This window comes from Trachemys scripta, chromosome 8, assembly GCF_013100865.1.
Source record: "Trachemys scripta elegans isolate TJP31775 chromosome 8, CAS_Tse_1.0, whole genome shotgun sequence".
NCBI classification, from domain to species: domain Eukaryota; kingdom Metazoa; phylum Chordata; order Testudines; family Emydidae; genus Trachemys; species Trachemys scripta.
The window spans coordinates 88,328,189-88,340,920 of record NC_048305.1 but is presented as its reverse complement, the minus strand read 5'-3'; the positions used below and the strand labels follow the sequence as shown (position 1 = coordinate 88,340,920).

The 12,732-nt window shown below is 39.6% G+C and overlaps 1 protein-coding gene across 6 annotated transcripts in view; it reads left to right on the top strand.

Moving 5' to 3' along the window:
- LRRC7 (leucine rich repeat containing 7) overlaps nucleotides 1-12,732 on the top strand; it is a 335,582-nt gene that overhangs the window by 293,625 nt on the left and 29,225 nt on the right. For all 6 annotated transcript variants that reach the window (XM_034779104.1, XM_034779107.1, XM_034779103.1 and 3 more), the window contains 2 exons: nucleotides 5,534-5,752; nucleotides 7,632-7,724. In XM_034779104.1, the coding sequence (XP_034634995.1) occupies nucleotides 5,534-5,752; nucleotides 7,632-7,724 (312 nt within the window). The remainder of the gene's footprint in view (nucleotides 1-5,533; nucleotides 5,753-7,631; nucleotides 7,725-12,732) is intronic.

The window sequence follows — 12,732 nt, the reverse complement described above, 5'->3', positions numbered from 1 at the left end:
TTCCTAAGAGGAGTTACACCTGATTTTGTCCAGTATATATGAGATCAGGATTAGACTCATCAGCTCAAACAATATATGATATGTATTTATACATTATTGTCATAAGAAACTGAAAAGTCAAATCCGTATTAGACATTTCACTATCCTGCTGTACAGATGTGGTATGTTAAAATATTACACAATGAATCAGAATCTGTTTAACTCATTGGCACTATCCATTGTTGTAGCCATCATCATCAGTTTTAATTGCACTGGCAATAACGGACTCCCAGCTTCAAATAATTAACTTTTATGATGGATGTTAAAATAATATATAGAATACAAATGAAATCAAGGGAAAACATTCCATACAATAGAGGTGTTTTTTCAGCAGAATTAGTGATTCTTGTTTCTAAGAAAAGGATTTATTTTCAACTTATCCAAATACAGCAGAAACCATGCTATAAAGGCACAAGAAGCATTGATATAATCTTTGCAAACAAAATCTATGAAAATGAATGAGAGAATGAATTATGAATATTATTTACTTTTCATTCTCAATAGGTACTTTTTAATGTGCATTTATGACAATGCTAATTTCCCTTGCATTGAATGTGACCTAGAATATTTTGTTTTGTTTTTCCACCAGTTGAAGGCTTAAATGTAGCAATCATTTTGAAATTAATTTCAGTCTTCTGTAAAATTAAATTCCCATATACTGAATAATGAGATTTTGTAAAAATAAATATGGGGTAAATTCTGCTCTCCCACTAGCATAATCACACTGGTTTTAATGGGTTTGTGTCAATGCAAATGAGAGCAGAATCTGGTACAGAGCCCCATGTGTGTAACCTATCCATAATAAATCTGATTTCTTCAGTTTGCATGACAGAATATATATCATGTAAATGATCCATACCTGTAGGACCAGTGTTGACTAGTTACATGGTAACTACCAGGCAATGGTTAATCACCATGTAACTGCAATATGTATGTATTGTACCATGCAACTATGGTAATTACCGTGCAACCATTAACATGGTAATTACTATACAATTACATAGTAAATCATGGTTATTTCTCTCCTCTTAACTATGCAGAGTGCAGATTAAATGCCAGTTGCTTCTGGATCCAAGGTGATCAATTACACAGTATCTGCAGGCAATCATTAGACTATTTCCATTAAGAAGTAGTTTGGTATTTTTGCCCTTGATTTAGAATACCGCTCTGTAAATCTATTCATTTGCTGAAAAACAATCCACTCCTCATTTTAATACTGCTGGAGACCCTCTTTTTCTGTGGTGCCTACAAGAAACTAGTTGACGAACTCATCTACATATTTATCTTACGAGTTAACTGCTCATTTATGAGAAAGAAAGAGATTCAGTGTTAGGAGGTAAGATCACTGAAAATGAAGTTGGGGATTGCTCAAGGGGAAGATGAATGAGGTTGAATGAAGGAGGGGAAATGGAAGAAGGATAGTCAGACATAAACCTGGTATATCTGGCCACATGAGCATCACCCCAGTGGCACAGAGCCAGAATACAAGCACTAACATCACCCACTCCCCTCCTTGCAGCTGATATAGGAAACATGGCTAGGGAAAAGGTGTGTGGGCCAGGGCATCCCTTCACCCTGGCTGTTGTATGAGCCCCTTGAGAATCATTTGGTCTATGGTGAATTTGGTGCAAGTTAGTGGTCTATGCCAGTAGAAATGACCAATGAACTGCTAGCCTAGAATTAGACTATGCAAAAGTGATTAAAACTGCTGTTTCCCTCCTCTTCTGAATTAAGTGCATGCCTTGGCCATAGCTGAAGAGCTGGTGCTCCATTTTGTTTTCATTATTTACATCTGTCACTCAACCGTGAGGTGATCCAAGCCAATAAAATAGATATGAAGTTTTTTTGGTGTTGGGCCACAATTTCTGTATGCAAGACCTTTAAGCAGATTTCTTCCTCTGAGTTAGACAGTGCACCTGCTGTGGACTTCTATGAAGGACATCTTGAGATTACATTTGTGCCGTGACTTGAAGCTGATGAGATGCTACTCATTTTCAAGCACCCATGATGAATATCTGGTGAAAATCCAAGTACGGAGTCAATGTGGAACTGCACATATATTCTGGCCAGATAACCAGCTTGTGTAAATTGGCATAGCTTCATTAAACAGCTCAGGATCTGGCCAGTTATCATTAAGGCACATTGTTTTGAGTCACTAGATCAGATTTCTCCTTCTGGCTATGTTCTGCCTCTGTGATCTTGGACAAGGCACTGAAGTTCTCTCAGGATCTCAGCTTTCCCTGCTGTAAAAAGGGGATATTAATAATACTCCCCCGTCTCACAAGGCTGTTGAGTGTGAGGCTGAACTCAACAATTTCTGAAAAGTGTTTTCATAGCCTCAGGTGGCAGCTGTAATATAAAAGGGAAGGAGGAGGACTTGTTTTGTTTTGTTTTTGCCTACAAAGTAGGAAACAATTTCGTCCGACACTACCACTTGATGGCTGGAGATTGAGGCACTTTAAATTCTTCTTCGAGTGGTTTTGCATGTCCATTTCACTTCAAGCGCGCACACTCAGTGCACTATTGTTAGAGATTTTACTCTCAGTGGTACCTGTCAGGATGGCGCAAGCATCCTCTCTGACCTCCACAATGCTGTGCAGTGGTATAAAGGGCAGAGCCACCTCTGACCGTCTTCAGTTCCTTCTTACTGCCTGTGATGGTTATTGGAACGTTCTATCTTGCTACTGCAATTTCCCTTCTTTTACATTTGTGTACAGTTGGTACTCCTTAATAGTCAATAGCTTTAGTGTTAATATAGTTTTAGTTGTAGGTTTCCTTTATTGGAGTACTTTTTTGGTACTATGTGATGCCTGCTGTTTATGTACACATAGCCTCAATCACAGGGCTTCAAGCCCTGTGATGCCTTCAAAGAAGCTGATGCCACTTCGTTAGCCGCACTCCAGGTGCCTGAAGGTTCACATCAGACAGGTGCCATATCTGCAGGGACTTTAAACCAAGAACTACAAAGGACAGGAGATTAAACTAAAATATCTTCTGATGGAAGCAGCCTCATGCCCATTCTCAGCTTCCCCATTCAGAGCATGTACCGAGCACATCTGCTTCAATCAGGAGTGCTCCTCCCATTTTGGAGGACTCTTTATTTATGCTGGTCTCCCTCTCTGATACTAAAGAGGAGGCACCAGAAAAAGGCATCAAAATACTCAATACCTAGGAGATTGAGATCCCCACCACTGAAGTCCAGCAAAGAAGGTGGAGATCTCTGTAGGCAGGGTCATCAATTCCAGGGCCAGTATTGGCCCTATAGAGACTGACCCCTAAGGTGGCACCATCTGGCTCAGCAGTGCAATCTTTACTGGTTCAGAGCAACAGGAGACTATCCCAATACTATAAATTCCTAAAGCATATGCTGCCGCAAGTGACCTGCTGAGTCTCTCAATTCTTGTTTCACCAGCTGACCAAAAATATTCTTGCACTATACAGACAATTGCTAGGCAGGAGGGATAGCTCAGTGGTTTGAGCATTAGCCTGCTAAACCCAGGGTTGTGAGTTCAATCCTTGAGGGGGCCATTTAGGGATCTGGGGCAAAAATCTGTCTGATTGGTCCTGCTTTGAGCAGGGGGTTGGACTAGATGACCTCCTGAGGTCCCTTCCAACCCTGAGATTCCATGATTTGCCATCTATGGTGGCTCAGCCTCTGGTTCCTTGGGAACCGCTGCTCACTGGGGTTCCTCCTTGTTCGGTACTGTCGAGAGGCAAACCAATAATATCACCAATGCCCTCTTCTCTGTAGTCCTAGCACGATATCTGGCACCCACAGGAGCAGCTCCTCCTTGGTCAAAGGAATCCAGTTCTTCATTAGAGTTGAAAGTTGGCTCGCATATGCTGTAACTGCATCATGTTAGCCACTGCTTCCCACTGGGCAGTTACCATCCTTGTACCCAGCAGAAACTCCATTTTGGCTGACTGGGAGAGATCCGTGGTTAGGAAGGACATGAGCTCTGGGACCATACCAGCGCCACTTTGAAACCCCTGGGGTTTTCCACCTGTCTTCAGGTTGTCTCCACACCCTTCCTGGTCTACTTCATCATCTAGTAGCCATTGAGATCAGCCCTATGAAGAACAGAAGAAAGCTGCTCCCAGTACCAGGCTCTGTACCAAACAGGAGCAATCTGCTCAGGTGATAGCCCCATATAAGAACTGGAGGAGGCTCCATCTCCTCAAGTGTTGGCTTCCTCTTCCTCATTGCCTGATGAGGCAGTGTTGTCAGAGAGTTCCTTGCCTCCACCAGACAATTATAGGGCTCACCAGGACCATTCCAGTATGTAGGGCTATGTAGAAAGGTTTATGCACCTGTGTCCAAAGAGTCAGAAAAATGTACTTATACTTACGCAATTGGTCCATGATGTCTGACATGCCTATCATAAATTGCTGAGTTTACATACTCTCAAGATGGCCAGTTACATAGGATTGTGATGTTTCATGGAGGTAGTACTATATAAGCATTCCTTGGAGCGTTCATTTTACTCATTCCTTTATGGCTAAGTTGCATGCCAATTATTAATAAGCATCAACAGTTCAATCCTGTCATCATAAACAGTATAAAATTGTTTTTAATTAATTTATTTTTAAATGATTTGACTCAAATGTGTATGTAATTTATGTGTATAAACAGAATGTATGTTGAAAAGTAAGCAAGTGTGCAACTTTACCATGTCAAGAATAGAGTAACATACAAACCAAACCCCACATGTTAGAGCAATAAAATTGAAAATGTGACAGATAAGCAGGGATTGAAGACTATTATCAGTGGCCTTTCTCTGATAAAGACAATAAACAAAACAACACAAGTTCAATATTTTCCATAATTTTGAAAAGTATGAGTCTTTTCAAATTACAAACTACTAGCTCTTTTCAAAAAGTTGATAATATGATTAGTGACATTAGTAAACATAAGGTCATGTAAAAACCACATTCTTTATTGGGACAATGCATTGATACTGAAGAGTATCCACTTGGCTTCTGCTAGCCTGTGACATGATTATGAACAAGCACTGAATTTTAACTATATTATAAAATGTGATTTTTTTAAATAGATAATCCTGAAACAGTGTACAATTTAGGCCAATATTTATATTTGTGATCAATAGAGAATAAGCTCTATTCCAAACTATCCTCAAATTCAGTGCTACCCAATATTTAACATTTTTTAGAATGTGCTTATTTATTTCATCATTATATGTTTTCATTTCATGAGATTTTCTGAGCAGAAACATATAACATGAAATAAGGCATAAAATATTTTCCTTTTATGTATCAGACTCTGTACATTTGATCTCAATTATGGCGCCTAGATTCACTAAATGCAATGGATAAATCCTTGCTGGTTTTAATCACGGTTGTTTCCAACTGTGGTCAAAAGGCAAACCTCTGATATTTATTTAAGAGGTTTGCTTTTACTTGACTGTGTAAGTTGTAATAATTGCTTCTTTTCAGCTTCCTGAATTTCTGGCCTAACGGGTTACGTTACCCACAGGCAGGTAGCCATATCCAGACTTTGATGGGATCTCAAAGCCTACAACATCGGAGTCGAGAGCAGCAATATGAAGGAAACATGAATAAAGTGACCATTCAGCAGTTTCAGTCACCACTGCCAATTCAGATCCCTTCTTCGCAGAGCTCTCGGGCACCTCAGGCGGGACGGTGCTTAATCCAAACCAAAGGGCAGAGGAGTATGGATGGTTATCAGGAGCAGGTGAGAAAATGTGTATCAAAATAACATGCTGATGAAGCAACATTTGGGTTTTTTTCCCAGTCAGGTAGCAGCTAAATTGTTAGCAGAGTGAGGGGCTACATGGACAGGAAGTTGTGATTCTTGGTCTATGTAAGAGTTATCAATTTGCAAGGATTTTGACTAGTGTTTTATGATTGTGTGCACATGCTTAGGCATGTTGATTATGAATGGCAATTACCATATACACAACATTGAGCAATGTGAGTGATTAGTCTGATATTTTATGGAAGGAGCAGAACTTTGAGCCTACTTATATTTGAGTTCCTATGGACAGATTTTAAAGATAACTTTCTGTCTGCAACAGAATCATGATTTTTTTCCAAAGCATTTTGGTTTTGTTTTATAGCTGAGTTATTCCACTGAGGTTGCACTTAACATGGTACTAGCAAATTGAATGGACATAAATTGTACTATTGATCATGCCATTTTTCTAAAAGCATTCATTGAAATGTCTCAGGGGTCTTAATCAGCTCCAGTCTTATTATTTGTGCCTGTAGCAATTTGTTTCAATTGGAGAATGTATACCCACTCCCATTCCTGTCCACTTTGTAATTGGGTACTTGAATACTTATAATATTTGGGAACCTAAAAAGCCTACTTACAAACAAACAAGAGATGCATTTAATGACAAATATGGTCCACTTTTTATCAGGAAGGTTGCTGACATTTTCCCCCGATGCACTAATTAAAATGACTGCTTCAGTAACAAGTATGTCATAAATGTTCCCATGTTGTGGATAACTGACAGATTTAAACATAAATGTATTTTTAAAGTTTTATTCCTGAAAGTACTGCTTAAATTTAAATGTGATGTTTTTACTTAACATTAACTGAAAACCTGAAGTCCAGCACAGTGCAAATTCATATTGATATTTTCCCATTTACTAATGAGAGCTATAACAGGCCTATTATTGCAGTTATTTTAATAATATCATTGTCAAGCTAAGAATTGACACTTTCTGAGGTGGTCCAACTGATCCAGAGTTTTTGGGCCTTTAGGACACAATGCAAGCCAGTCTCTTCTTTCTGGCATTGATTTGAGAGGCAGAGTACCAAGGGATGATGGGGGAATTGATTGGTTGTGGAAGATGATCCTATTTTCTACCACTGAAGAAAGGAGGATTCATGTGCATTTAGATGTGTTTTATTGAACAGTGAATAGGCTCTTAGGTATGAGGAAGAGTGTGTACTTTAGAAGTCTGAACATTATATAAACAAAACATTGAAGAAAAAGAGCTTTTAAGGAGTAAGACTCAGAGAAATGAGAAATAGCGGTTTTTCAAGTGGCTTCTGCATATTATCACTAGTGTGACCTGGTGCCTCTGGCATTGAGTTGTGGAATTTTTCTAGTGAGCAGTGTCTGTGGATGTCACTCACCCCTATCCCTCCCTCATAGAGGGGAGAGGCCCTAGCTAGCCTTCAGTTCCTTTTAAACCACCAAAAGTGCAGTGATCTGAAATGCGGGCACTACGTGTAATAACTTTGCTCATCAGTTTATTTTAATTTTGCCCTTTATGGCTATTTTCTTTTGAGTTAGATTAACAGTTAGTTTGTAAGGTGTTCTTCAGTCAGAAAGAAGAAGAAATAGTACATGTCAGGCACAGGTATTGTTTGGATGATCCTCAGAAGTGTGACAGCATATTAAAAACGGTGAAATATCACATTTGTGTACTTCAAAACAACAATTTTAATGGTTTTTAATACTCTGTACAATATAATTCAGAATGTTCAACTCCAATAGTTCACCATAAACCAAAATGTGTCAGGCAGAGACACAGTTGTTTAGAAGATTAGCTTTAATGATGGTGTTCGATTATCTTTCCATATCTTTTTAACATAGTTTTGTGTGAGAATAGAAAAGAATCCTGGCCTTGGATTTAGTATCAGTGGTGGAATAAGTGGACAAGGAAATCCATTCAAACCTTCTGATAAGGTAAGATGTGAATTTCTTACTAATAGTCTTTATTACAGTGAGCCAAACAATGTCCTCAGATAAAGCATGTGAAATTCGATAGAAGTTATGAACATATAGAAATTGGTCCAGGATGTGACTTTTTAAAACAAAAATGGGTATTTTCCTTCTGGTTGATAAATAAAGGTTTGATCAAATAGGCTATTTCCTGTATTGGACTAGTTAATCTTTTCAGGCTGTTTGCCTTTTCCAAAGTACCAACTCCCTTGACTTGTTGTAAGTAGGGTTGCCAATTTTCTAATTCCAGTAAACCGAATATCCTTGCCCCACCCCTGCTCGTTCTCCCCACCCTCGCTCGTGCTCATTTTCACTGCAAGCCCCAAACAAGCATATTTATTGTTTTGACAGATGTATTATGTTAAGTTCAGGTTTTATTTGTTACAGGATGCTAGAGCTAACAGCAAAATAGTCAAAAAGGGTAATTTAAAAACAAAATAAATTTCACAAAGGTTTTCATGATTCTTTCCCTCTCCTCTTCCCATTTTTCGTAACCAGCTCCATGTTTTTTGTTCACTAAAGTTATTGTAATTTTATGTGTGGAATTAGGACCACACATTATCACAACTGTAATGGGTCTATTAAAGGCCCACTCCTGAAGCCCAAATACAAATCCATATAGCACAACCACAGAAATGCACACCTGTCCGGATACCTATATAAATCTGTAGAAACTGACTCCCACACCTACATGCAGATACACACATGTATTCATGTGTACACATCTAGCGTGCACTAACACATATACTTCCACATTATTTATTATTACAATTGTTGTTTAGTACTACAGACCCCAACTAAGATCCGGGCTCCACGGTGGTAGGTGCTGGACGTACACACAAAAAGAGATAAACTGCAACAAAGAGTTTATAATGTAGCTAGACAAAGATGGGGACAAATGTATGATACATTGGCTCTTCTGCAATTACTAGTCAACAACATTTACTTTTTAAGAAATAATACATTTCTTTTAGAGTTCCCTTCTCTTTTAAAAACTTGTTATGAAATGAATACACACATATTTTATGTCATCAAATTTTTCCCCACAAGCCAGCAAACGGAATAAAAGTCAGAGAGTTAGGCTGCAAATTTTATTCACACAGGTATACACACATGTGGCGATACACGCACCTCCCTATACAAAGACACAGTCTCTTACACACATACTATACATGCATGCACACACTTGCCTACACAGAGACACTTGCTCTTAAATCCTTACATGTTTTTTACTTGAGATCTTTTAAGTGTTTTTAATGCTTCAATCATTATTTGTGTATTTATAATATTTTAAAGGTCATAGTGGGGCTCAACTTCTCTCTCATCATACAATTCCAATAATTTAGATATAAATACTTCATGTACAGTATTTTACTGTATACATGTTGTCAAGGCTGGATCCCCACTTTGAACTTTAGGGTACAAATGTAGGGGCCTGCATGAAAACTTCTAAGCTTAACTACCAGCTTAGCTCTGGTTCCGCTGCCACCATTTCCCTCCCTGGGAAGCCTGAGAAACCTTTCACCAACTCCCTGGTGAGTACAGATCCAAACCCCTTGGATCTTAAAACAAGGAGAAATTAACCATCCCCCCTCCTTCCTCCCACCAACTCCTGGTAAATCAAGATCCAAACCCCTTGGATCTTAAAAACAAAAAAAATCAATCAGGTTCTTAAAAAGAAGGCTTTTAATTAAAGAAAAAAAGTAAAAATTATTTCTGTAAAATCAGTATAAAAATTAACCTTACAGGGTAATCAAACTTAAAGAGCTCAGAGAACTCCCCTCTAGTCTCAGGTTCAAAGCACAGCAAACAAAGATAAACACTCTAGTAAAAGGTACATTTACAAGTTAAAAAAAACAAAAAAAAACTAACACGCCTTGCCTGGCTATTTACTTACAAGTTTGAAATAGGAGAAACTTGTTTAAAAAAATGTGGAGAACCTGGATTGATGTCTGGTCCCTCTCAGTCCCAAAACCAAACACACTACCAAACAAAGAACACAAACAACAACCTTCCCCCCCCCAAAATTTAAAAGTATCTTGTCCCCTTATTGGTCCTTTAGGTCAGATGCCAGCCAGGTTACCTGAGCTTCTTAACCCTTTACAGGGAAAAGGATTTTGGAGTCTCTGGCCAGGAGGGATTTTATAGTACTGTACACAGAACAGCTGTTACCCTTCCCTTTATAGTTATAACACATGTAAAATCAGTAAACTTATAGCACATCATGCTAAAGAATATTCATCCTCATAATAATAGATAGTTAAAATAAGATGTGCTGATGGAGTAACACTGTCTCAGAATTGCCAAGATCATCTTGCCTGCTCTGTCCATAATAACCTTAGCCAACAGCAACTCTGAGTGACCTCTCCTTGTCTCAGTTTCCTAATCACCTAGCAGTTATTTTGATGGAGTCCTCAACCCTCTTCCTATGTGCAGTACCTTCTGGATAGTGTTTTTGAAATGGTCTTGCCTCCTTGCCCTCCCCCTTCTGTGTGCTATCCAGAGGTCAGATTCCAAACTAAATCAAGAGGAAGTTTATTTAACCAATCTTTATTTCCAAGTATGACCTATATAACAGAGAAGAACCAAAGATGCTGGTTAAGCTGCTGGTAAGAGCAGAGAAGTAGGATGTGACCGATAAAGAAAGAGTGCAAACAAAATGATTCAGAGGGGAGCCAAAGGAACAGAGAAGTAACTGAGAACATAAAAAATGCCATCCACCCACATAAACATAGGGGGAACTTGATGTCCAGCAGTGAAAGCAGGACAGGCCCAGCAGCAAGGAAGGGAAATACTCACTAAGGGACAATAGGTAGCTCCTCTTCCAGGAGTCCCTGGCACCCATTGGTCAGCTGGGGGTGAGGGGTGCTGAATGGCCAGCATTCCCCAGTTCCCAGAATTTAACCCAGTGTAGGAGGCATGGGTAGCCTCTTACAGCTCTGGTCCAATATCCCACCATACCCACCTGAACTAGGAATGGGAACCTGGCCTGAGAGATGCTGCTGGTCTAGCCAATCATCTGTTTAGGGTTCAGGAAGGAATTCTTTCTCCCATGGGCCAATTGGCAGAGATCCGGGGAGTTTTTTGCCTTCCTCACAGCACCTTCAAACCTAAGTTGGTTAAGTAACTAACTGTGGTGCTGGGATGGAGTTGTTTATTTGTCACAACTTGCACCCGGTTTCCAGTGTGGTTAAGAGAATAAAATGAATGTTTCCCAGAAGTAAAAGATTTGGAATTTTGGTGATGGGCCTTGGGCTCATGTGATAAGGTGAGACCTTGTGGCTTTCGTGGGCCAAGGTCAGACATTGTGTCCCTTGCATTGTGGCTCACCCTCTGCCCCATCATAGGGTGAGGGTGCTCTGACTCTGAGAGAGCTGAGTCCTGAGAGCTGAGTCCTACCCCCATTATATGGTAAAGAGACGTGTAACCCCCTCACTGGAACCAATTAAATGCCTAGTATAGGAGAGTATGTGTAATGGGTGGGTAGCACCCCTCCCCTGTGTTAATGTTTAAAAAAAGTTTAGGCCTGCTGCTTAATTCCATGCATGTCTGTCCTCATTTTGCCTCTGTGTCCACATCAGTGGTGCTGGATAGCAGAACTGTCTCATAAGTATGATGGCATATAGACCAGATGGGTGAACAAATGCAAGCTACACAAGAGAATTCCACCCTCCTTCCTCAGAAAGTTTATTGTGCTGACAAAACAGCAATGATGGAAAGGAACCTTGTCTGAGGGTTCAGGAAGGAAGGTGATGAGCTACAAAAGGCCTGTAAACTGCAGTGGAATCACCATCAGGGCCGGCTCCAGGGTTTTGGCCGCCCCAAGCAGCCAAAACAAAAAAAACCAAAACAAAAACAAAAAGCCGTGATCGCGATCTGCAGTGGCAATTCGGCGGAAGGTCCTTCACTCCCAGCCGGAGTGAGGGACTGTCTGCCGACTTGCCGCCGAATACCTGGAAGTGCCGCCCCACTACGGAGCGGCTGCCCCAAGCACCTGCTTGAGAAGCTGGTGCCTGGAGCCGGCCCTGATCACCATGGAAAAATGATGATGAAAAAAATGTAATTTCTTGGTACTGACAACATGAAACCCAGAAGTTAAGACTATCCTCTTCCTAAAATCTTACAGTTCAAAGAGACACATAGAAAACAGGATACACAGTAAACAGGGCTGAGGATAACAGTGAAGAGATTGTGTTTCATGGGGTGTTTTTATGTGAAATGTTCAAAATGTGATGATCACCCAGAAATTATATTTCAGTTCTTAGTTTGTTCACTATACTTTCCTGAATTACTGGAACTAAAAACACTCTTTTCCATTTAATTTTGCCATCTTTAAAGTTGTTCATTTCTGAGACATAGGACTAAAAGAAACGCTTATGTAATGAGACTGGTGGCCAATAAATCAGAAAAGGGATGCTTTTCAGCATAATGCTTTTTTCCCCATCTAGGTAAAATAAATAAGCATCCTGCATAAATTAGAGTGTAACTAACAAGCTCTTGCTTCATTTTCCTCCCAATAAACCCATTACTCTTGCTTATATCCAGAAATGATGAAAACGTTAGAATCTTAGCTCCAAATGACCCCTAACTAATTAAATTGATATCAGGAGAGAAACACCAAGAGAGCACAATACAGAGGTGCTGTAACTTGGGACTGCTGCTTAACTACTTATAAAGTTTTAGCTTTAAAGCATTAACAGGATTATATAAAGCCTTCAGATCAGCAAACAACAGGCAGTTGGACAGATTTCAGGAAATGATTGTACTGGTCTCTTACAGGATGTTTAGCAAGCATCAGTACTTTAAAGTTCTTTATGAAAGCTTCTGCAATGCATGCAGTCAGGTACTTGCTTGATAAAACAATATTTCACTGAAGTAAGAGTCTATAATCACTGGTCTACTTCTGTTCATAAAGCTTTTAAACTTGTAATAGGTAAAATTATCAATGAGAGAAACAGTTCTAACACATGTT